This window comes from Lactuca virosa, chromosome 6, assembly GCF_052849685.1.
Source record: "Lactuca virosa cultivar CGN04683 chromosome 6, Lactuca_virosa_CGN04683_v6, whole genome shotgun sequence".
NCBI classification, from domain to species: domain Eukaryota; kingdom Viridiplantae; phylum Streptophyta; class Magnoliopsida; order Asterales; family Asteraceae; genus Lactuca; species Lactuca virosa.
This window is the reverse complement of record NC_136431.1, coordinates 122,793,648-122,820,913: the sequence shown is the minus strand read 5'-3', so window position 1 is coordinate 122,820,913 and position 27,266 is coordinate 122,793,648. Positions and strand designations below refer to the sequence as shown.

The window sequence follows — 27,266 nt, the reverse complement described above, 5'->3', positions numbered from 1 at the left end:
GAAGTGTTTGTGCCGTCATAACGCGCAAAAACACCTCCATGGACGTTGCCCACACCTAACAACCTTATAAAGGTTGCTCAAGTTGTTCGGAACCAACTGCATGGGTACAAAAGCTAGTAAGTTTGTGTGATCAACCTTCTAAAACCCATCTAATGTAGGAGACATGTTCTTAGAAAGGAGTGGTAAAAACATTGAGGAGATGTTTGAAACATGGAAGATTGGAATGAGATCCTATAGCCCCATAGTCTCCACTTCAATTGTACATGCCTTTTGCTTTTGGATCGGGTCTCAAATCGGTTTGGACTGGGCCTTCAATTGTATTGGGCGGGCCTCATACATTTCTCAACAACTTATTTCTATGAAGATTTATGTGAAATCAAAACCTCGTACATTTCTCAACAACTTATTTCTATGAAGATTTATGTGAAATCAAAAAGAAATCTGCAAAGCGTACATTTGTTTTTAAGGGATCAAAGAGAAAGTGGCATGGCATTTGATAGTTCTAGAGAGCAAATGTTACACAAAAAGTATCATTGCTAAAAGCTGATTTGAATTAAACTAACAATAAAGGCAGGAAAGATTTTACTTACACGAAAAATAGAGAAAAAAAATCCGACCTGCCGGATTCGAACCAGCGACCTAAGGATGGCCATTGGCTTATTGCCTACTACAGTCCTCCGCTCTACCAACTGAGCTAAGGTCGGTTTGTCTTTACCTGGTAAAACCTGTTACTAACCCTAAACAAAAAAATTTGAATTCATTTTATATTCATAAAAACACAAATTTATTTATATCATTAGTCAGTTTAATTTGAGTTATTTCATATAAGTTATTTTATAATGGTTGAGATATGAATAACATATAGGTGCCTCCGTGGTCGGGTTGTGTCATTGAAAAACGATTTTATTGATTGTTGTGAAATAATAACCTTTTTTTTTAAATAAAATCTATATTTATATTTAATTTTTCGTGCATTAAATAGATCCTATAATCCTTTTTGTCTAAAACAAATTTGCCATCCACGGATCAAATTAGTTAAGAGAAATTAAATTGCTTCCTACTTTTTATGCCTACAAATGTTCCTACCCAATAAAATTATGACAAATGTCATCATTCCATATTTTGTTAACTAACTCATTAAGGCTATATTAGGAATATATCAAATAAAATTAAATTGAATGATGATTTGTCATAATTTTAGTGGGTAGGAATAATTGTAGGCATAAAAGGTAGGAGGTAATTTAATTTCTCGTTAGCTAATAATATAATTATAAAGACAAAATTTTTGTAAACTTCAAACCAAACATAACATATTTTACATAACATATTTTACTTTAAAACAAGTAATCTTATTTTATCATCATTCATCCATTACTTTTCTTTTGCGAAATTATGTACCTATGTTGCTCCAGGGTGATCCCGATTCTCCATCCTCCTTGCTTGAACTCCAACCCGTTTCAGGCTACTCCCATTGAAACTTTCGACAATTACTCTTGATATTGTCGAAAGTTTTGTGAACCACAAGTAACAGAGTGGTATGTCCTGTTCGAGGAAGACCATGAGAGCGGGAAAGTCTACAAGTACATGGTTCGAAGGCTAGTGCAACTAGGGTGAGCATCGGAACCAGCAATTTCGGAACCGCTGTAAGTGGTTTCGGTTCCGGTTCCTAAATACTGGAACCGATGAAGCGATTCTGGTTCCGATTTTTAAAGTTTCTGGAACCGTTATCCACCGGGTACCCACCACAACCAATATTTGTGCTAATTTTTATACATCCCTCGTTTTGTAAATCGTGATGTTTCTATGGAATATTATACAATATATCTACCCAAAAATAATGAATAACTCTATTATCAAAGGCCATTTGGCTATGATATCAAAGTGAGTGGAAATGTGTATCTTCCTAAGGGGTCCATGGCTCAAATCTTGTGATGGACAAAAATGGATAATTCGTAAGTAGGATTTAAAAGGTATGTGTGTGTTAGCTGTTCTAAAAAAAAGTATAATATATTTTTATTTACAAAACGTTTTTGTGAACTTGGTTTATGAAGGTATTCATATACACGTCTACAACCATACATAATACATACATTTGTAACGAATGTTATCGAGGTTTTCAAACTTCCATACAACAAATGTAGATTAATCATCTAAATATTAATATAGAAAATGTCTGATAAAAAAGTAATGGGTACAATATATTATATCTAACTATTTTTTGAAGTTGAGAATTTAAAAGACTTACTTGCATTATTGGTTTGTACTTTCAATGCTTAGTATGGTAATGGACTGAGTATTTAATCTTTGAGAAATTAAATATCCTCCTATATTTTATTCATACTATCATCCTACCCACATTAAATGATGACAAGTGGACTAAAGTATTATCAATTTCATTTAATATGTCATTAAATACAACACATGTCAACATTTGATATAGTAGAACAATAAGTAGGAATAAAATGTAGGATGATATTTAATTTCTCTTAATCTTTATTATATTGGGCACTACAAAAAAAACCCACATCGATCGGGGGATAAGTAAATGTAAAGAAAAAAAGAATATAAAGCAAATATGACTAACAAAACTTACTTATGCTAACATTTTATCCCATATTGAGTGGGTGACAATGTTCATGGGATGTAGCATATTATAAACTAAGAGCCGTTGATTAGATATTAGATTATGTTTATGAAATTTGTTCACTAGAACCACCACTTGGCTTACCTGCAATTGGTTTAGCCTAAACAAAACAAAATAATGTAACAAGATTAGACAACCGACAGTTTCGAAAATTGTTCCAAATCTTTAAGAACCCTCTAGACTGTTTTGTTTCCGGTTCCTACTTTAAAAGAACTGTGGTTCTAGTTTCGGTCAAATTAGGCGAGTACTCGCCTATGGTCATCCCTAAGTGCGACCATTGTAATTGTTATGGCAACAAAAAGATTTATTGTTGACAGTTTCACGAGAGTAGCCTGAAACTAGTCAGAATTCAAGCAAGGAAGATGGAGAAACCATGGTCACCATTTCACAAGACGTTGTCCTTGTTTCACATGAGGAGAAAGCATGCCTACACATAGGCACTTGTGATGACAAGTGAGTGATTGATACCATTGCATCATATCATTCCATTTCAGACTGAGATTTATTCATTACTTATAAAACTAAAGACCACGATACTACTGGGAAGATGAGAAACACTAGTTCCTCGATTATAGTTGGCATTGGTGATGTGCACATCATAACTAATGTAGGATGTATATAAGTCCTAAAAAATGTTTGACATATTCCGAAGCTTAGAATGAATATCTCTGTTGGAGCTCTTGATTGTCAAGGTTATGATAATCAATTCAAATATGACACCTAATATGGTATCTATATCTTGAATTTTTTAAAAGTCGTTATAGTCATTGCGAGGGGACATTTTATGGTACTCTTTATGAAACCCATGTAGAGTTGCTTCAACCATGTCTCAGTGTTATAGCAGATGAGACATCACCAAACTTATGAGACATAAGACTAGGTCATATAAGCGTGAAGGGATTGACATCTATTGCAAGAAATTTCATTTATAAAAGATGTTTCCTAGGTTCCTGTGAACACTACTTGTTTGGGAAACAATAAAGAGATTTTTTAGCTCCGCAAGAAAGACCCGCTCCAATTTGTTGAGTCTTGTCCACTCTAACATATTGGACCTACTAAAAAAGACTATTGGTGGAAGCAGGTATTTAGTGACATTCATCAACAATGCGTCTCGAAAGATATGGGCTTAGTGTCTTAAGTCGAACCATCGGGTCTAGGACTATTTTAGAGCTGTTCATGCAATGGTGGAAAGACAAATAGACAAGTTGATAAAATGTATTCGGTTAGATAATGGAGGTGAATACTACCTCTATGGGTTCTCTAGATACTACATGGAACATGGTATCAATCATGAAAAGTATTTACCATGAACCCTACAAACTAATGATGTAACATAAGCAGTGATAGCACAATTGTTGAAAATGATTGATGCATGATTAGGATGACTAAACTGCTAAAGCCATTATGCCATTGGGGTACAATTATATTGACCACTTGTAATCTAATAAACGAGTCACCTTTAGTTTCGTTGAATTTTAAGTTTCGGATACGATATAGACATATAAAGATACCTTATATATGTATATCGTGTAGCGACACACATCATCAACAACAGGTGTTAGAGTAAAGTTACTCACCTAGCTAGTTAGTAGCAAACTCATGCTTCAATCATTGGCCTCCGTCGCCTCTCATCTTGCCACACACTAACACATATCCAACACATAACAAGTTCCTTAGAATTTGTCAGAACCCACTACAAACTATACTTCGTGACCAATCGTCACAAAACTAATTTAACTCCGTAATAACACTACTACTTGCTTAACCCCGTAAGTTGTAAGCTAAATCTACTACATCGGGTAATTTTAGTAAATTAGGATTTATAACCCTCACTATCCAGACTAAATATTTAACCATAAGATTAATTTACTAATCTTACAATCGGTTTGTAACAACACGATATTACGAACTCTATCAATAACTCGGGTCTAACAACCCGTAACAAATATAACATCAACGAAACAACGAAATATAAAAGATACCTCAACGAATCCCGTAACTCAACCCTCGTATCCCCGCTTACTAGCACGACACTATGGTAAGAATTCCCCGGAAACACCTCCCACCCTAGTCTCTCTCCCGATCGTGTGTGCCAAAATCCCTCAATCGACACAAAACACATATATTTATATGATTGCACCACCGCGCCGTGGTCATACGCCAAACTCCGACGTTGCCACGTGTCGTGGCCTTTCACCACGTGTCACTCTCCGGTTGACACATGTCCCTATGATTCATCATTGTCCGCGCCATGGTGAACACTACGCCGTGTCGTGGTAGCCGCAATTTGACCGGTTGACTTTGACTTTTGTTGAATTTTTGAAAATAACAACATACTTTCACCTTAACTTCGAACAATCATAACTTCTTTATCTGAACTCCGATTTCGGCAAACTTTATATCCACGAAATCGTCTCTGTGAGAACTACAACTTTCTTCAATAATATCCTGCTAAACACCATTATACAACATAAAGCATCTCCATGATTTATTTCACTTGCTAATCTTATAAACAGATTATACCCCTTTCAGATAATACTATCTAAAATGAAAAACGGGTGTTACATAAAGTGTAGGACAAGTCTCATTGTCAAAGATTCCAACTAAAAAAGAAATGAATTTGATGAAATTTTTTGTCGGTTGTGAAAATGATGTCTATAAGAGTTGTATGCGAATTGGTTTCCATTCTAGATCTTAAACTTGATGTAATGGATGTGTAAACAACGTTACTCTAAGTGTTTCTCTCTAACTCTCTCAGTGTTTTGGATGACTTACAACTCAGGTTAGAGCATCTATGTTAGCCAAACCTCTTAAGATGATGTCACACCCCCGAACCAGAACGACGGAAACGTCCGAGGGCGGATGACGTCATTGTGTAGTATCATAACAATTGAATATAAATGAAACATAGCAACCCACACATCATACATTGAGATAACAAACTTACATTGTTTACATAGTGTATTTGTTCACCATTTTATAACAAAAGTGACATTAGTAAGTAAATTCCAAAATGCAACAAAATATCCAGTGTCCGAGGCTCATATACCTGTTCACTGAGTCCCTGAGAATACAAGTCGTTTTGAAAAGCGTCAACATAGAATGTTGGTGAGTTCATAAGCATGTTTGTATAAAAATAGTATGTTTCCGTGTTGTTTGGTAAAAATGTTGTATCCTTCTGGAAAATCCAACAATAAAATGAGTAGTTGTATGCACTTCTGTTTAAATCACGTGGATGTATGATCTCAGAAAATCCCATATTTTCTGATTGTGTGTATCTATAGTCTTAAACCCTAAGACCGGAACGGTAATATTGGTGTATTGAGAGCAGTGTGAAGTTTTATATTATATAAAAATAGTGAAGTAGTTTTTCCCCGTATTAAAGCTGTATTGTTAATCTCTACATGAGTCGTTACAACCATGCTTGATGTGATTGTTATGCCTATCATGACGTTCTTCAGGCGTCGGTTTCGGTAAGATATTTGTCACCCTAGACTGGCCCCGTCTAGCTGTAGCGAACAACTCAGGTGTGGGGGTGTCAATCCCCGTATAGATCTATACACAATTATCTCGCTCTCCCTCCAGGAGACTCTGGTTATAACTACAGGACTTAAAGTGTACTCTAGGTAGGTACGGTGAAGATGATGTCTCACTAGGGCATTAACAGTTCATTGTAAAGTTCTACTCTTGTTATTGAATATTGAATTAACATTACTAGGGCAAACCCATGACAAGTTCTTTATGACACGCAATTTCCTGATTTTGTAACATGCAACTTTATACTTAGTGTAATGTAAATTTTTATGACGCGCTAGTTTTTCTGTCATAACACAGTTTTTGTGAAAGCAACTTCGGTTGAGCTATTTCCATATATTAACGTAAATAGCTTTTTGTAACCATGTCTAGTTGTACCGTGCTTGTAAGTAGTAGAATACCTTGGGTTATAAACCACCCAAAAATAATTATGAAAATAGTTTTACAATTATTTTACTAAAAAGTTCTATTTGTAGTAAAATATCAACTTAGTATCATTCCTTACATTCCGAAATTTAGAGTATGATTTATGTCCACAAATGTTTACGTAACAAATATGTTATTACTTGTATTCTTCAAAATTTCGAAGAGATAATAACCTTTTTAAACAAGTTTTGTACCATGTTCATCACAAAATTTAGATGCATGTAAATATCCCGTGGTCAAACGAAATCTAGCAAGCATAGAGTTTATATAACCCGATTTTATGAGGCATTAACATGATATATTTCGAAATCTAAGCATAAATTTCTACTTAAACATGTAAGTGCATACAAATATCCAATGGTTAACCGAAAGTGGACTTGTATTCCCCCCCCCCCCCCCCCAAAGCATGAAAAACATGAAAATAGTGGGGTGTGAAGCTCACCTGGGTGTTTTTGTGGAAAGGTTTGAAGTGTTGGGAAGAGTTTGTTGAGCCAAGCACTATGATACTCTTGAAGAACAACTTGGAACTTCTAACACCTTATGAAGAGTGCACACAAATTTTTTGTGTGTAAATGGGTATGAAAGGAACACAAATAAGTGTAAGAACACTAGAAGTTTGTGGAAATACTTACCAAGAAGATAAGAATCACTTAGATGATGGAAGTATTGGAAGAACTTTACTCTTGTTTTTGAGAGAGTCTGGAGACTGAAGTAGCAGAGAGAATGGAAGGAAAGAATGAAGTGCAAATGAATTGAAATGAGTCTTCAGTCGTGGGTTATGAGGGAAAGACTTGGCATGGATATTTGATGGGTATTTGAGAGAATTGCATTGTAGTTCGGTGGTTATTTGAGTGTAAAGCCGAATTTAGCTTCCCAGTGTCACTTTTACGTACAAGAAATCAAATAAACAAGTGATATTCTCCTGAAAAGTCCTTGAATTGGCCGAACACACATTAATTTATTCAAGATATGGCCGATTTTACCCATTCTAAAGGAAATCGGTCCTATTTGTGTTATATAGGAGGAAATCGGTCTTGAGGCCCATTAAGAAAGGGTGTTCGGTTTTGAATAAGGCCCAAAACACCATTTGTAAGGTGTGTTCGGTCTTGGAAAGTCCATGGCCAAACACCTAATTAACATATTACAAAGTTACCATTTTGGCCCTTTTTGGTTTATTATGACACTTCACTAAGTGTTGCAAGCTTGTCTCAAGTGTTTTGCTTATGGGTGTACTCAAAATAGGTTCATCTTTGGCTTAACATAGTCTATTTCAATCAAGTTACATAGAGAGAGTAGTTGTGTATGAGTACAATCCTAATCCAAAATTGCTAGTTGTGACATCATCCCATAGTTAGAGGGAATTTCGTCCCGAAATTCATTCGAGAGTAGTCACTAAGAACTAGAGAAAAGGTGAGGGTACTTCTGCATCATCTGGTCTTCGCGTTCCCATGTGAATTCGGGTCCGCGTTTGGCATTCCATCGAACCTGCACAATAGGAATACGGCTTTGCTTTATTCGCTTCTCTTCCCTGTCCATTATCTCAATTGGGTCTTCAACGAAAGGAAGGGTCTCATTGATCTCGATCTCATCAAGGGGAATAATGAGAGTCTCGTCAGATAAGCTCTTCTTCAGATTCGATACATGGAAGACAGGGTGTACATTGTAGAGTTCGGGTGGTAACTGTAGCTTGTAAGCCACCGGACCAATCCTGGCAAGGACTTCGAACGGTCCGATGTATCTCGGGTTCAGCTTCCCACGCTTTCCAAAGCGTATCATCCCCTTCCAAGGAGAGACCTTGAGTAAGACGAGATCACCTACCTGGAATTCCAGAGGCCTTCGTCTTTTGTCTGCATAGCTCTTTTGTCTATCCCTGGATGCCTTCAATCGTTCCCTAATCTGGACAATCTTCTCGGTGGTTTCCCTGATGATTTCCGGACCAGTTAAAGTGTTGTTGGGTGCCAGTCCCTTGGCCAGTTGAGTGTCTCCCACCTCTGCCCAACATAAAGGTGATCTGCATTTTCGTCCATATATGGCTTCAAAGGGAGCGACCTTAATGCTCGTGTGATAGCTATTATTGTACGAGAATTTAACGAGTGGCAACTAAGCATCTCATGCATTTCCGAAGTCTATCACACAGGCCCTGAGCATATCTTCCAAGGTTTGGATGGTCCTTTCACTCTGACCATCGGTTTGGGGATGGTAGGCAGTGCTCATATCTAGCTGAGTTCCCAATGATTTTTGGAGTGACTGCCAAAATCGAGATGTAAATCTACTATCTCGGTCAGAGATAATAGACATCGGTACTCCATGTAATCTTACCACTTCCTTTATGTAAATCCGGGTCAGCTTTTCCATTTTATACGTTTCCTTTATTGGCAGGAAATGGGCAGATTTGGTCACCCGATCGACAATCACCCAAATGGCATCCAATCCGTCATCCGTCTTGGGCAACTTGGTTATAAAATCTATTGTTATTGTTGGGTCTAGAGTGTTGCGTCATATGGGCTTAGTGTCGATATTTTGTTTACCCGGTTTGGGCCTGTCCAACCGTGGTTTATCATTAGGGTTAGCGTATATATTATGCATGCATGTATAGCTTTCAGGGTATCGTTCTCATTAATTACTTCTGCATTGTAACCCTAAACACACCTCTACAGTCGAAGTTCTTTATCGAGCTCTTCTGAGGTGTGAGTTATTAATCATTCGACACCGTTTGATCCATTTTTGTGTTCTTTGATTACTTCATTCGTATTTATCTGTTTAGAATCTATCGGTCAATAACTCTATATTCCCATCAATTGGTATCAGAGCAGGAGACTGTGTAATATATACGCATCTCTTCTGTTTGAAGAATTCATTAGGGTTTCCGCTTTTATTGAATATATAGAAGTCGTCTTCTTCTCGTCGACGGTGTATCTGGTGTTCGATAAAACCCTAGTTTCAACTTTACAAGTCTGATTCAAGCAGATTAAAAGAAGAAGTTTTTCATCATGTCTCACGACGATTCTCAAGTCAATCCAATAAACATCTCCAACAGTATAGGATCCACTACGATGGTTCCCATTCTCTACACTCAAGATTATGAAGTATGGGCGCATCACTTTGAATACTATGTCGTTGGATCTGAAGACAACGACTATCTTATCTGGGAAGCAATAACATTAGGTCCGTTTGTTCACTCTGGAACAAACCGAACGGTCAAGACTCAAAAAGAGTATAACCAACTCTTGGCGGACGTAGAAAAGATCCATCAGGACGAAAAAGACAAAGTGTTATGCAACGTTAAAGCCATGAGGATGATAAGATTCACTTTGCAATCCGACACTTTTCGTCTGGTAAGTGCATGCACAACAGCTAAAGAAATATGGGATAGGTTGAAAGAATTATATTCAACCTATCTTGAGCACTCGATCCAAACCCTATTGTTATCTGAGTTCGGTGCTTTCGAACAAAAGCCTGAAGAGAAACTCATTCAGACATTTGATCGGTTCAACCATTTGCTTAGCAAGATGATGAAGTATGGTATTGAAAGGAGGGTGATCGAACAAAAGGTGACATTCATGAATGGCTTAAGGCCCGAATGGATGGCAGTGGTCTCAACCGTGAAGGCTCATGAGCAATTTAAATCATATTCACTAGCGAAACTGATGAGTATACTCAAATCTCATGAAAGCGTGGTGACAAAGGAAGCGAAGGTAGTTTCTGGTGTGGGTTCACTGGCCCTCGTTTCTAAGAGCAAGAATGTAGCAGACGAGGAGGAGGAATCTGATATGTCGGAGTGTGACCTGTCCAATGAAGAATATGCAATGATGGTTACAAACCCAAAAAAGTTTGCTCGCAGAAAGTTCCCGGCGAATAAGAACCGAAACTGGCAGGGAAGCTACAGCTCTTCTGAGAATAAGATGAAAGAAGAAAACAAAAACACCTCTCAAAAGGACGATGAAAAGAAGGAGTGTAAAATTGTGGGAGACTCTGGGTACGATTGCAACTACTGTCATGGCAAGAACCACTTCGCCAAGGATTGCATGCTAAGGAAGATGGCTGAGAAGAAGGATGGTGAAGATGACGAAGCTTACTACATGAGAAAGCTGGAGGAGATAAATAAGAAGAAAGCAACTAATGTTTCTATGAATGCTTTAATTGTGCAGGAACATGTCATTGATGATGAGTTTGGTGGAGTAGAAGTCTGGTCTACAGACTCTGAACATGAAGAGGTTCGCAGACCCTCGCATGGAAGAGCTTATGTGGCGAAAGAAGGAGTTTCTGAGTCGGATGGGAGATGCTTAATGGTAACAACCGAAAGTAGGCATGAGGAAGCGAAGCTTCAGGAAGACAAATGTTTCGCTGCCAAGCCTGTGAGCGAAAAGATCAACGATTGCGATCAGTTGATCAAGAAGGTACAATCTATCCTAGAATCACTCAAAATACCAGTAACAAACTACGAAAAAGAACTAAATGAATTAAAATTCAAGTTTTCTAACTTAAGTGGCAGTCTTATGCAAACTCGCTTAGCAAATTCTAACCTAACTGACCAACTCACTAGGGAATCTTCCACGAGTGAGGAGAGAAGGATGTGGATTCAGCAGAAGGAGTTAGAGTTAGTTAGGGCTAGGGATGAACTTATTTATGTGCAACGAGACAATTGAAGTTTTTGAAACAAAGAAAAGTTTTCTGTTTAATTGCTAAACGCTTATACACTAACATCACCCAGCTACATCTAGATTGTGAGATAGGTAAAAAGATTCATAAAATGATTTTGCCCTTCCTTGAATTTAAGGAAGACGAAGTCATTTCTGAATGTGAATCAATAATGTCCTCAGGCCACATCGGTCTCACAAGTACTTCATCCAACTTTCGGTCTTATATTAAGTATCGATGTTCGGTTGAAGGTAAACTACCCAATAAAGCCTGTAACTGAAAAGATGCCTTTCAATGTTTCTTTACAAACATTTGATCGTAATTCACGGGAAACCACACAGACACTTCTCAGTCTCTCTTGACTTTGAAGGAAGAGATTCATGCCCGGGATCCACAGTTTCGTGTCTAAATAGACATCACATATATCTCACAAATGTTTTGCTTTATTTCTTTTTCTTTGGCACACTCTTGAACGAAGATCTTTGTGATTTTCCAAACTCTTGTTTGTGGTACTAATGGCATTTTTCAGCTATGTGCTTTCGGTTCTAACAGAGATGATGGTTCCCTTTCTTAACACGAAGCGAACGAATGAGTCTTGTTTGTGGCTTCAAAATTGAAGAGACAGTAATTGGATAAGCATTTGAATTGGGCACGTGAATTTGAAACGTTACTATACCCATGCCTACTGACGTATATCTAGGGAAATCAAGCTGTCAAATCGCGCTTTTTCAGGCGACATTTCAGAGATCGTATAATCATCACATCGGATATTTTCTCTCTCCTGGCAACGGTATAAAAGGGGGCTCTCACACCTACTGTTCCTCCTTCATTCTTCACCCTCTCTATTGCAATCAACCGGCGATATACGACTGTTCATCTTCGTCTTCACTACAACAATAGCGGAAGCATCCTCTCATCAAGATCAAACTGCTTCATCAACTTTGCTAACGATAAAGCCCAATCAGAATCTCATCATTCAACTGGACCCCTTCCTTTATGATTCGTACATGCTTCACGTTGTCGAGTGTCTCAAGTATTCTCCATTGGTGATTGCTCTTACACAAGTCGAATTAGTTCCCATGTCCCTTCTATCACAGGTCTATTTCACTGCTTCCTACGACAAACGCAAGGAACAGATCTACTTCGATATCTTTGATCAACGGACATCTGTATCAAAAGCCCGCTTTTGTTCACTACTAAATCTTTCCGCAGATGCTTCTGTCATCTCACCAGATTTCATAACAACTACTCAGTCGTTTTCGATGTTCTATGACATGGGATACACTGACGTTCTAACTACTATAACGAAATTCAAGAAGTCCTGTTTACCACCGCAATGGAATGGTCTGCTTACACTTCTTTACAAGGGGTTAGCAGAAAGGGTTGTGGGGTCCGATGGTGCAAGTAAATGTTTCATGACCATCCTTTATGGTCTCTACAATGGCATCAATCTGGATTATGGTTCTCTCATCTGGTCTCAACTGGTGCAAAGCCTCAACTCCTCATCTAGAGATTCTGAGATTTCATGTGCTCGTTTATGGACTTTAGTCACTCACAGAGCTATTGAGACCTTTCACATTCCAGTCATGGCGGATGCTCTGTTGTCTTCTATTGGCACTTTTCACACGGCAAAATTATTTTTGCTGACCCTACTAAGTTCCACTATGTCGGTTCTATTCCTGAATCAATGAGCCGATGTGTCTCTAAGGAAAGTAGAGTCATGGCTGAGTACAGAAAATTGCCTCCTTCGGGTCCACGACAACTCACTCCTCAGATGCAGAGTGCTTTGGAGATTGCTGACAAACCGGCCAAGAGAGGGAAGAAACCAGAGACTAAGAAAGCCGAGACCGAAGGTTCCTCATCTCCTAAAAAGCGTAAGGCTGATAAAGCTGCACCTTCGGCTCCCAAAAAGAAAAAGGTCAAGCAGATGGCAAAGCGTCCAAAGGCACAAACGCCTTCTGTTTCCAATGAAGAGGAGCAACAAGACAATGAAGAAGAGGAAGTTCAACACGAATATTCACCAAGGGGAAATACTCCTCCCCGATCTCCAACTCCTGACGAACAGGTTCATGTTTCTACTCCTCCTCCTTCTCCAAAACAAACCACTATACCAATTTATGTCGCTCCAATTCCACCACCTGTCACTTCTCAACCTACCACTACTGCTCCACTACCACCACCAATCTTTTCTCAAGATACAACAACCATAACCACTGGTCCTTCGGTGTGTGTCAATGTATCTGATACAGGGCACATACCGCTGGCATTACAACCCCTGTTACCACTAAACCTCTCTCCTCATCACCTTCAACAGATTCTGAGCCCATTCTGGGAGGTGAAGACTTTGAGTTTGATTCCACTTATTACAGTCCTTATCGACTTCCAAGTGAAGATGCTGATGATGCTCCGGTGACTAAGCTACATTTACAAGATATTCATGACAAGCTTGACAAATTGCTTGGTACTTCAACAACTTATTCCGATGTTGTTTTAAAGGCTTTTCTTGATACTGCTCTTCAGCAATATATAGACTCAATTGATAAATCTACAAAGGCTGTGGAAGCTTCTACATCTACCTGAAAGAACGCAACAACAGAAGTCACATATCTCGTTCGTGAGTCAAATATCTTTTTGGAATCACTCAAAGCCCATGCCGGTTCCAATGCTGCAAAGGTCAATGCTTCTGTTGATTCTCTCTCCCAGTCCCTTCAAGAAGAGAAAGAAAAGTTCGATACTGTTCGCACTGAGTTCCAAGCTGATCACACTTCTCTTCTCACTTCGGTCAACTCTCGCCTTGATAAGTTTCAGGTTGACCTTGCCACGGAAAAGAAGCTTATGGACGAACTTGCTCAAAAGACTACACAGCTTGAAGTCCAGTCAGCTCTTCTTTCTCAAGCCCAGACTGAAATTGCATCCCTTAAGACTGAACGGGCAGTTCTTAAAACTTGTGTTGGGGATGTTCTCTCGATTCTTAGTAATCTTGTTAATGCTTATGATCCTATTCTCACCCTTACCATCCGAAATCACTTGACTGCTAGACTTCTTCTTGCTATTCAAATATTGAGTCAGATTCAAGGTGTTACAGAGTCTGTGGTCACTCCGCAACAAGGGGGAGAAGTTGATCAAAATCCTCCAAATCCACCCAAAGTCATTATCGAAACCGAACCGAAGGTTAATGCAGCTTCGGGTTCTGGTGGACAGGAAAAATTGAAAGGTGTTGTGGAAGATAGTGATGATGAAGAAGAGGAAACAATTGCTGAGGCTTTAAAGAGGAAGAAAAGGGATAAAGAGCTCAATGAAAATCTGAGGATAGCCAGAGAGGAAGAAGAGAAAGAGCGAAAGCAGAAAGAAGCTCAAGATTCTCTGGTTTGCAAGCAGGCTCTCTTTCCCCCTTGGACCCGGGAAAGATTAATCAAAGAAGCGATTGAGTATCCCAGTACTCAGTGGCTGGAACATGTTGCCTCTTTTGACTGTGAAAACTCAAGGGATTCTCAATTTGACATGCCCATCACATGTAGGGCATTCGTGTTCCATTGTTTTGATTCCACGGTTGAAGTCCCTTCACCTTATCCACAGGTTGATCAAGATCTAATCGACTATTATCTTGAATTTGCCCAACCCCAATACTTGACATGGAGTGCTCAGGAAAATAACCTCTGTCAAGGTATTGAAACCGAACGCTGCTGGGAAATTTATCAATGTGAAGTTCAAGGTGACCCGAGGTTCGGATAACTCGGTTCATATGGTTTCATTAGCTGATCTTCCAAACCTGAACCCACACGATTAGATTCTGCTGTTCAACATTTTGCTTACCAATCAACATCAGTATGAGCCGATCCTTGCTCATCTTAAAAGAATGTTGGCTTCCTACATCCATGAAGTTGCCAAGTTGGATCAGGAGATTGCTCATGTTATGAGAAAGAAGCCTATTGTGAAGCCTATCGGGAAGCCAAGTGATCTAAATAAGATGAAAATGGGCAACATAGATCCGGTTCATCACACTGTAATGTTCACTAGAGGCGAAGGTGAAAAATTCCTTTTCGCTCTTGTAGATAAGCACCTGTTCTCCACAACTTGCTTGGAGCACGTACTTGATATAACTCACAGGTGTAAACAGAACAGTGATTCGGATAAGAAGAACTTCTATGACATACTTCGGTGGTATATAGCATTTCGTCACACTCTTTTGGCTATTATACCGAATGTATTCAAGACAGTGAAGAAGTCTGCTCTTACTTAACCGAACTAGTATCTCGCCTCTATTGACGCAAAGGGGGAGATTGTTGGGTCTAGAGTGTTGCGTCATATGGGCTTAGTGTCGATATTTTGTTTACCCGGTTTGGGCCTGTCCAACCGTGGTTTATCATTAGGGTTAGCATATATATTATGCATGCATGTATAGCTTTCAGGGTATCGTTCTCATTAATTACTTCTGCATTGTAACCCTAAACACACCTCTATAGTCGAAGTTCTTTATCGAGCTCTTCTGAGGTGTGAGTTATTAATCATTCGACACCATTTGATCCATTCTTGTGTTCTTTGATTACTTCATTCGTATTTATCTGTTTAGAATCTATCGATCAATAACTCTATATTCCCATCAGTTGTCCTCTCCCATTTCCACTCGGGTATTTCGGGTTGTTGAAGTAGACCAGAAGGCTTTTGATACTCCACCTTAACCTTGGCGCAAGTCAGACACTTGCCCACGTAAGTTGCAATTTCCGCTTTCATATTTGGCCGCCAATAGTGTTGTTTAAGATCCAAGTACATTTTATCAGAGCCGGGATGGACGAAGTACCTTGTTTTGTGTGCTTCATTCAAAATCACGTCCCGGAATCCACCGAACTTCGGCGTCCAGATCCGGTCCATAAAGTGGTAGGTTCCATCCCCTTTGAGGGTTAGGTTCTTATCCATCCCACGTAATGCCTCGTTTGCGACATTTTCTGGTTTCAAGGCTTCCAGCTGAGCCTCTTTGATTTGTGACGACAAGTGGGAATGGATGGTCATCGTTAGTGTTTTCACTTGGCGACCCGAGTATTCCTTCTGGCTTAGGACGTCAGCCACGACATTAGCTTTGCCCGGGTGATACCTGGTCTCGCACTCATAATCATTCAACAGCTCGATCCATCTTCGCTGCCTCATGTTCAATTCTTTTTGGTGCAGGATATGTTGGAGGCTTTTGTGGTCTGTAAAGATAGTGCACTTCGTCCCATAGAGATAATGCCTCCATATTTTTAAAGCGAAGACTACCACTCCTAGTTTTAGGTCGTGAGTGGTATAGTTCACCTCATGGGTCTTCAGTTGCCTGGATGCATAGTCTATAACTTTCCCTCGCTGCATAAGCACACATCCTAACCCCTGATTAGAAGTGTCGCAATATACCACAAAATCTTCTATTCCCTCCGGTAGAGACAAAACCGGAGCACTGCAGAGGGCTTGCTTCAAAGTATGGAAGGCAGTCTCTTCTTTCTCTACCCATGTGAAAGGTACACCCTTTTGTGTTAGTGTGGTAAATGGCTTGGTGATCTTGGAGAAATTCTGAATGAACCTCCTGTAGTATCCAGCGAGACCCAAGAATTGCCTGATTTTCGTAGGTGTTCTTGGGGTTGACCAGCCCTCAATCGCTTTGACCTTGGATGGGTCTACGTGAATTCCCTCTTCGCTGATCACGTGTCCCAGAAAATCTACTCTGTGAATCCAGAACTCGCACTTAGAAAATTTCGCAAATAGTTTCTCTGCCCTTAGCGTTTCCAAAACCTGCCGTAGATGCTGGCTGTGTTCCTCCTTGCTCCGCGAATAAACCAGAATACCATCTATAAAAACTATCACAAAGTTGTCGAGGTATGGTCGGCAGACTCGGTTCATCAGGTCCATAAATGTTGTCGGTGCATTTGTTAGACTGAAGGGCATTACAACGAACTCAAAGTGGCCGTAGCGAGTTCGAAAAGCAGTCTTGGGAATATCTTCCTCTCGGACACGCAACTGGTGATAACCGGATCTTAAATCTATTTTGGAGAAATAACTTGCTCCTTGCAGCTGGTCAAATAAATCATCGATCCGGGGAAGGGGGTATCGGTTCTTGAGTGTAAGCTTATTCAGTTCCCGATAATCGATGCACATTCGGAAAGATCCATCATTCTTCTTGACAAACAACACCGGAGCTCCCCAAGGAGAGAAGCTCGGCCTTATGAATCCCTTGTCTAGGAACTCGTCAATTGGCTGGATAGCTCTTGCATTTCAGCGGGGGCTAGTCGATACGACGATTTAGCGATTGGCGTGGCTCCGGGCACCAGGTCAATCCGAAACTCGACCTGTTGTTCAGGGGGTAATCCCGGGAGGTCTTCAGGAAACACATCTGGAAAATCACACACCTCCGGGATGTTTTTGATGTTCTTCCCTTCCCTTTTTTTATCCACCACGTGGGCTAGGAAGGCATGGTTCTTCTTGTGTAAGCACTTTTGTGCTTTGATGCACGAAATGAGGCGGAGGTTTGCACCGGGATGACGTCATTGTGTAGTATCATAACAATTGAATATAAATGAAACATAGCAACCCACACATCATACATTGAGATAACAAACTTACATTGTTTACATAGTGTATTTGTTCACCATTTTACAACAAAAGTGACATTAGTAAGTAAATTCCAAAATGCAGCAAAATATCCAGTGTCCGAGGCTCATATACCTGCTCACTGAGTCCCTGATAATACAAGTCGTTTTGAAAAGCGTCAACATAGAATGTTGGTGAGTTCATAAGCATGTTTGTATAAAAATAGTATGTTTCTGTGTTGTTTGGTAAAAATGTTGTATCCTTCCGGAAAATCCAATATTTTCCAATAAAATGAGTAGTTGTATGCACTTCTGTTTAAATCACGTGGATGTATGATCTTAGAAAATCCTATATTTTCTGATTGTATGTATCTGTAGTCTTAAACCCTAAGACCGGAACGGTAATATTGGTGTATTGAGAGTAGTGTGTAGTTTTATATTATATAAAACTAGTGAAGTATAAGTTTTTCCCCGTATTAAAGCGGTATTGTTAATCTCTACATGAGTCGTTACAACCATGCTTGATGTAACGACTCATGAAAAGTCCTTGAATTGGCCGAACACACATTAATTTATTCAAGATATGGCCGATTTTACCCATTCTAAAGGAAATCGGTCCCATTTGTGTTGTATAGGAGGAAATCGGTCTTGAGGCCCACTAAGAAAGGGTGTTCGGTTTTGAATAAGGCCCAAAACACCATTTGTAAGGTGTGTTCGGTCATGGAAAGTCCATGGCCGAACACCTAATTAACATATTACAAAGTTACCATTTTGGCCCTTTTTGGTTTATTATGACACTTCACTAAGTGTTGCAAGTTTGTCTCAAGTGTTTTGCTTATGGGTGTACTCAAAATAGGTTCATCTTTGGCTTAACATAGTCTATTTCAATCAAGTTACATAGAGAGAGTAGTTGTGTATGAGTACAATCCTAATCCAAAATTGCTAGCAAATGACCTTAGACCCAATAAATAGAGCATCTATTTTAGCCAAACCTCAGTGTTTTGGATGACTTAAAATAGTTGTTATCGCATTTAACATTGACTTCCCCCCCCCCCCCCCCCAATATAATTTTATATTTTTATTTCGTAGAAACTGAATGCATAGATTTGATTCGAACCAATCCCTGCGGATTCGATCCCTATTACAGCTACTATAATTCATTTTTGTATGTTGTCGTATTTAAGGTTATTTTTATTTGGTGGTCTTGACACCCACCACATAGGAAATCAGTAGAGCGATTCAGAAAATAAAATTGCATTTTTCCAAAGAAAACAATTATTGAATGCCAAAACCCTAGAAATCAAGAGAGTCAATGAAAGATTAAGTCTCGAAATTAAGAGACGAGGATAAAGTAATTGGAGATTTAAAAATGAAAAGAAATAATGCATGAAAATTATATTTTTCATATATTGGTATGTCATACATATATACCCGATAACTACAAGATAAGGATAATATATACCAAGAGAGTGTTTAGGAGTTTTTATTTAAAATGATAAACACTTTTTATCTTATTAGCTTATTAACTTATAACAATATGAAAACATAGTTTTTTAAAAAATGTTTTGATTAGCTTATATGGTGTCAAAACGCTATAATTCTTTTTAAAAAACTCTCTATCCAAACATTCATTTTAACTTATACCGATATGGAACCGGTAATAAGTTATAAAAACCTCATTTTTTAAGCTTAACCCGCCCTCTAAATTCAAACTAACAAATAATAAAGGATAAATTGAAAGTAATAAAATAAGAAATTCCACATATTTAGAAGGTCTTATTTGAATCATAATTAAAGTCAATTTTGTAACAACTTTTCTAAAAGGTAAATATATGAATCTTATTGACACACGTCAATCACGAAACAATTATTATTGGGCTTTTGAGACTGAACGTAGTCGGAAAACAATTGTATAAATTTTTTGGTAACATTTAATCAAACATAGTTTTAACAACAGCTTAGATAAAAACCAAAGGTTTTGATTCTTGGTGAAAACGGTAGAGCACACTTGAAAAACGGCTGTTAATGGTTAAGTGAAAAAAGAAAATCAGTATATATATATATATATATATATATATATATATATATATATATATATATATATATATATATATATATATATATGTCCTAATTAAATTGATTAAGCAAAAAAAGAAACGTGTATCCTGATTGATAATTGTATAATATTTTTGGTTGGGTGTACAATTGGGTATCATTTACACAGTGTGACTAGAAGAAAAAGTATAGAAAATGTATGGAATCAGGGATGATGATGAGAGCGGAGTTTGTTGGCTACATATAGCAAATGACTTATATTTGTTGTTGATGGATAACTCTGAAGTAGCTTCAGATTGGCTGTGAAATCACCAGCAAGCAAACGCCTCCTCACAAGAATCAACATCGCACAACAAACGCGTAACAATGTCTCCTGCCAATTCCCATTCATTACAATTTACTTAATTACCAAATTCACATACAAGGAGTGAGTTGAGTTGAGTTGACTCACTTGTGGACCTTCAGGGTCGCTTAACAGGGTGTCCCATATGTGAAGACTGTCTGTGAAATTGAATTCTTGTGTCAACAGAAGAGTGATCCATCTAAATGCATAGAATTGTGGATTCACCTGCCATACACCCAACAACACAAATATCAATGGAAGGAAATTGCTATTTCTTGTATTTAAACCAAATAAGAATTTGTTACTTTTGTGGTGATGTCAAGATGTCTCCATAGCTCTTCATCATGTTCCTTCAAGAGGAGTGACAGCTTTAAGATGGTTGAACGGATGCCAACAACACTATTATCAAGTTGCTGAACAAAATTATCGCGAATCCCACTTAATAACTCCACAAAACAAAAGAATGTGTCTGCTTCAGCATTCCTCTGCACAAATACCCAAAATAACTAAATAAAACAAACTTCTAACAGTTGCATATAAGCATTATGAAATTAAAAAAGGGAGAAAATTGTATTTGCTTACAGAGTAGTCCTCATCAGGGTCAGTTTTGAACACATAGAACAAAGGGGCCAATATTTCATTCATCCCTTGCACATATCTTATCCCTGGGTTCAGCTTTGCGTAAACGATCAGTATATTTCTCAAAGAATCCTGAAAAAGGTAAAAGATTAATTGCTTAGCCATAAATATTTATCATAATTGCTGTAAGATGAAAAGAATCAAAGGAGAGGGTAACTTTTTTTCTAATTACCTGATTGGCTTTTGAAGAAGCAGAGTCATCACAGAAAAAATCAATGTCTGGATGAGTTCGTTTCACATCACGATCTATCTGATCAATAATTTCAGTATCCTACATTTCCATAACTTATAGACATTAATTAAGTGGCTCTTTCTTTTTGACTTAATGAGGACAGATATATTTCAATCTAGACCTGATAACATACATATGTTCTATGAAATTATACCTGAAAGAACTGATTCCAAACGCTAGTCTTCCCTAAGCTTAAAGGGTGCTCTCCATGAGGTATTTCTGACCTTGGAAGTAAACCCTTGCCTGCACTTGTGTTTTCACCATTTTGAAGAGATGCAGAGTCTTCCAATTTCCTTGTGATTTCTGACTGACTAGCCACAGAAACATTTAGCAACTCGAATTTGGTGCAAACAAATGCAATTTTAGAAAATACTTAGCATCTCTTTGAAGAACATATTATGTGCATCATGAGATGGATGATTGCATTAAGAAAAACTTACTGGATTCATCAAAAAATCCTCTTTAAATTGATTGTACTGAGACCTCTTCTTAGCCAACTCTGAGGACCAAAGCGCCTTATCACAGGGAAGATAAGCTAACAACAGCTGAAAGCATAAAAGAGCTAAAAGTTAAACCTCTTAATCCAGATTGAACGATGGTAAGTGTAGAAGAAGTTAAGATGATGACTTCATATTTGCAGAATAAATTATGCCTCACAAATCTACCACTTCCCTTGTACAACACAAAGCAAATCCATCCAAGACAGAATGATGATTTAGGTCATTTCATAGACAGGAAAACAAGCAGCAAGTTCTTCATACCTTCCATACAGTTGAACGAATGCCAGCACCATCCGGAATCCCCTCTGAAGCAAGTCGACGCAGTTCTCGCATGTTTATAATCTTCCTCGAAAGCTGCATTTTACAAAGTAAAAAAACTGCGATTAATATGTGCTTCTCATATCACCACTAATTTTGCAATCCTCTTTATAGTTCTTAGGTGCGAAACTCAATTAACAACTATGAATGCTACAAAGAATTTCGATAATTTTACAGTTTCTAGAAATTAAAAGCAAGAAATGATGCTGGTTCTGTAAGTAAAGAATTAAGCGAGGTCTAACCGCTTGTATTAGATTGGTTTGGCGAGAAGCGTCTTCGACAGAAGAACTAATGTCATTATCACTACCGCTGCTGCGTGTCAATGGACCCCTAAAATCCGTCCTCGGAGTGTGTGCGGGTTTTGTCGGAGGTTCGGGCCTGATAAAAGTAGGAGGCGGAATCGGAACAGGTGGTTGAATCACAGTAGACGAATTATAGGAATAAACGGAGGGGGATTTGGATGTGTAACTGCCAAGGAGATCGTGGTGCGACGAAGAAGGCGGAGGCGGCGATTGGGATCGTGATTTCGACGGTGGAGATACGACAGGGGCTGGAGAAGACAACATAGAATTGTTGAGCCAATCTGGAACTCGTTTCTTCACCATTAATTCGGGTTCCTTCTCAGCTAGGGTTTCGATACTCTCAGTGTAAGTGTTTGTGTGTGTGTTGGTCTGTTGTTCTTCCGAGATGATCGCAGGCTTACTGCTATTGCTCCGGCTTTGTGTCATCGTTCTTCCTCGAGAATCGTCAAATTGCTTTCTTCAGTGCTGTCACGTGACAATTTCTTGTTTCAATCAGTAGTCACGTGATATAGCGAAACTTGTTATGCTTGGTTTCGGAATGACTATCGTTCGATATCTATACAGAAAGCCATTTCATTAAAACTTTAAATATCCATTTTTCTAAAACCAAAGCTTTTATTTTTTTTCCCCAATTAAAATCTTTTATTTTTTTTATTTTGCTCGATTATTACGGTTAATAAACAGGCAAAACAGAAATTTAAGAAGGTGTTGGTTTTTTATAAAATAAAGTTTTTGTTTAATCGAAAAATCATCAAACCTTGAGTAGATGAATGCAACTGCGTCTCATCTTTTTTTTTTTCAAAATTAATTTACTTAAACCGAAACAAATCACAATGAATCGTAGATATTCATAATCGAATCATGATATGTGTGATAAGAAGTGAATTACAAAAATTTGAACGCTAAAAGCTTCAAGTTAGAGAACTAGATGGATGATTACTTACATTGAATCTTTGATTTACTAATAGAAACATAGAATGTATCGGATGATCTATCTACTTAAATCTCTCTAAATCGTCACACGTTTTCTTCTTCAGCTCAAATTGTTTCCTATGAGGAGAGATCGTGAGAGTTGGGGATAAAACTCTTTAAATCGTCGCACTTTCTCTTCTCCAAGCTCAAATTGTTTTAAAAGAGGAGAGAGTGAGAGTTGGGGATTTCAAGCCACGAGTTTAAGACTTTGGGAAAACTAACCATTCAAGTTCTTAGTTCCCACTTTAACCCTAAATAACTCCAATTTCTCAACTAAGTTTATATTTACATCACTGACCCTAAATAACTAACGTCTTAGCATTATTAGTCCATTAAGGTTAAAATATGTCAAATGCAAGTTAAGCATGTCTTTTTCTTAGTAAGTAAGATATTTTCTAAATTTTAATTCTTTATTCTCTATATTTATTTTAATTAATAATGAACTTCCAACATAACTATTTTATTAATTTTTAATTAGTTCTAATTTACTTCTTTCATATAATTTTAGTAAAATTTAAAAATTATCCCTAAAAGACGAATGTTACATAATAGTTTTATGTGGGAACATCAAAAGACTTACAAGAAAAGATAATGATTGTATATAGGATTAGACGAGGAGATGTGATTGGTATGGTTTTTAATAATGGGGCGGGAGTATGGTATGAGGTTAGAGAGTTGTCTTAGGGTTCTTTTATGGGGTATGTGATACATCGTAAGTATTATTGGAGAGATAAAATTATGGTGCAAGTTTGATCATATGGGGTTTTTTATTAAGGTTATTCATATTATAGAGATCTAACTCACCTAGGGACAAAAAGAATTTGAATAATATATGGTGGATTTACAACATTATATTGGTGATAGAATGAAGAAAAATGTGTGACACTTGTTGGAACTCATGCATGTAAAAAATTGAATGAAAATCTTGCTCATAATCTAAGCCACCGACCCATTTCCTTATTTGAACATGCATGCAACCTCCTTATTTCTCTCATTTTCACATATCCAACGCTCGAACTCCCAACCCAATACTATAATACCTTAATAAAGAAAAATTCACAAGATCAAGCCTATACCATAATAATATCTCTACTATAACACTCATAGTTTATTCCACGCACACAAATATATATATATATATATATATATATATATATATATATATATATATATATATATATATATATATATATATATATATATATATGATAGCTCCCTAATCTAATCCTACATATTAACAATTAATCTATTCTTGTAAGTTTCTCGATTTTCCCATATATAACTATTACCATTTTTATTTTTAGTCTTTCGATCTTTCTTTGGGGGATAATAAGGCATGCTAGTAAGGTTGACGAAACGCGGGACTATCATCTTGGGTGATTGAAACATCCAATGTCTCACTTTACATAAACCATGACATCCAATGTCTCACTTTACATAAACCATATGTTACATCTTTTATCAGAAGAATATCATTTGCATACATTCATGGCCTTTGCTATCTCAAATTAGAAACATTATCATATACCAAACATCCTACAAAACAGTTTTCGGTATTATATAGCCATATAACGATACCCCATCTAGGAAAAAAATTAAATTCATTGGTCATTTGGGAAAGTAGTAAGTTTTTATAAAAGACCTATAAGTTTGACGATCTTCTAGTTAACTAGAAAACATTATGAAATCACTATAACTTTTACAAAAAAAAAAAAATATTTTTCCTTTTATCGGAAGTTAAGATGCAAACTGAATAATCGATCGAAATGAAAAAAAAAGAAGGTTTTAAGTGGGAAAATTAAATTTTTTGGTTTAAACTAAAAAGATAAAAGATTTAGGTCTTTTATGAAATTAATCATTTCTTATTCTAAATTTTATTTAAAAAAAAGATTTATTTTCCAAAATGTTAACGATTTAGATTGTTTTAACAATAAATGATGTTAGATATGCATCTAAACGTATAAAAAGAAAAATGAGATATCTCCAGAAAAATCCCAATATTTTGAAATTTTTTAATAAAGTCCTAAATTTTATTTTTTGAACAAAAAAGTTCTGACATTTTCACATTTTTAATAGAAAAGCCCAAGAAATTGACTAATTTATTCACTTTAGTCATTTTTGACCTGTTCAGCAGGTCATGAGACAAAATTGTTAATTTTTCGAAAATAATGGTACTATTTCGCAGATTTCGTCAAAATTTTTATATAATGTATAAACATATTTCTTACATATCTATATCTATTTTTACGTATTTGTGTATTTTTTAAGTTTTTATATGTATATATTTACGTATTTTTATGTATTTTAAATGTATAAACGTATTTTTTTTTTACTTATTTATATGTATTTTTAACCATTTTAAATACTTTTTATGTAATTTTATGTGTTATTTTTTATGTGTTATGTATTTATATGTATTTATGTGTTTTTTAAAGCTTTTTATATAGATGTGTAAGTATTTTAAATGTATAAACGTATTTTTTACGTATTTATATCTATTTGTAAGTATTTTACATATTTTTTATGTATTACGTATTTATGTATTTTTTTACGTTTTTTATATAGATGCTTTTGTATATTTATGCATTTTAAATATATAAACGTATTGTTTTACGTATTTATATGTATTTTTTAAGTATTTTATAAATTTTTGTGTGTTTTTATGTATTATGTATTTATATGTATTTTTGCGCATTTATGTATTTTTTTAATTTTCTTATATAGATGTTTATGTATTTTTATGTATTTTAAATGTTTAATCGTATTATTTTTACATGTTTATGTATTTTTTACTTCAGGTCATCTTCACCATTTCATCTAATTTGCACTGCTTTTTCGAGTATGTCTAGATTGTTTTACTACATACCCATATATTTTAAGCTTTTCTCATTCGATGTTTAATTTCAAGATAAACTAATGGGAAAAGCTTAAAAAATGTGAGTATGTAGGAAAACCATCTAGACATACGCGAAGAAGTTGTATGAATTAGATGAAATGGTGAAGGCGACTTGAAGTACAACTTCTTCGACTATGTCTAGATGGTTTTCCTATATACTCATATTTTTTAAGCTTTTCCCATTAGCTTATCTTGAAATTAAACATCGAATGGGAAAAACTTAAAATATATGGGTATGTAGTAAAACCATCTAGACATATTCGAAAAAGTTGTACAAATTAGATGAAATGGTGAAGACGACTTGAAGTAAAAATTACATAAACACGTAAAAATAATACGATTAAACATTTAAAATACATAAAAATACATAAACATCTATATAAGAAAACTAAAAAAAATACATAATACATAAAAAACACATAAAAACACACAAAAATATGTAAAATACTTAAAAAAATACATATAAATACGTAAAACAATACGTTTATATGTTTAAAATACATAAATATACAAAAACATTTATCTAAAAAGCTTAAAAAAATAAATAAATACGTGCTAGAATCCTCCCAACTCCACCGACATTTCCAGTTTTTGGACAATCTCTCTTGAAATGCCCTACATCACCGCATTGATAGCATGCTTGACCTACTCCAGCGGCAGGTACTTGGTTAATCGGTTGGGGTGGTGTTCTACTGAATCGGGCAGTATGCCCTTTTCTGTTGCAGTTATGACACTGCATTTCCCGACAATTTCCATTGTGGTGAAAATTGCACTTGTTGCACTTGGGGAGATTACCAGCATAAGGCTTAGCTGGTACAGGGTTAGCAGGAACAGCAGTAGGTACAGTAGCAACATGGACTGCCACTAATTGTTGCTTCTTTGAGGGTTCCTGAGAAGCTTTGCCCTTCCTCTTATTCCAACATTTCTTCTTGCTGTTGTTGTTTCCCTTAGGTTGTTCTGGGGAAGTAACCACAGAGTTTTGACGAGCTCGATGGTTAATGAGCGACTGTGCCAGCTCTTTGGCACTGTCAAATGTAACAGGCCTGGAAGCAATGACACTGGCTTGAATCTGGGACGACAGCCCCCAGATGTACCTCTCGATCTTTTTGCTCTCCAGAGCAACCATTTCTGGACAAAGTATCGCCAAGTCACAAAATCTATTTGTATAGGTTGTTATGTCTGAACCAACCATTGTAAGACCCCAGAGCTCTTGCTC

At 36.9% G+C, this 27,266-nt stretch overlaps 1 protein-coding gene and 1 non-coding gene across 3 annotated transcripts; both read right to left on the bottom strand.

The window, feature by feature from the left end:
* Positions 1-611: 611 nt before the first annotated feature.
* Positions 612-704, bottom strand: TRNAY-GUA (transfer RNA tyrosine (anticodon GUA)). Its single transcript has 2 exons — positions 668-704; positions 612-647 (listed from the first exon to the last, which is right to left on the bottom strand). It is a non-coding gene; the product is annotated as a tRNA-Tyr (tRNA).
* Positions 705-19,933: 19,229 nt separating this feature from the next.
* Positions 19,934-23,374, bottom strand: LOC145121209 (uncharacterized). 2 transcript variants are annotated; one of them, XM_079056989.1, is made up of 10 exons: positions 23,127-23,374; positions 22,123-22,738; positions 21,824-21,916; positions 21,503-21,607; positions 21,217-21,369; positions 21,003-21,101; positions 20,774-20,902; positions 20,497-20,676; positions 20,300-20,416; positions 19,934-20,221 (listed from the first exon to the last, which is right to left on the bottom strand). In XM_079056989.1, exons 2-10 carry the CDS (start codon positions 22,606-22,608, stop codon positions 20,054-20,056), a joined length of 1,530 nt encoding a protein of 509 aa, XP_078913115.1. In that variant the 5' UTR covers positions 22,609-22,738; positions 23,127-23,374; the 3' UTR covers positions 19,934-20,053. The 2 variants fall into 2 exon arrangements, with proteins under 2 accessions (XP_078913115.1, XP_078913117.1); XM_079056991.1 differs by having other exon boundaries at positions 22,123-22,647.
* Between the last annotated feature and the right edge of the window lie 3,892 nt (positions 23,375-27,266).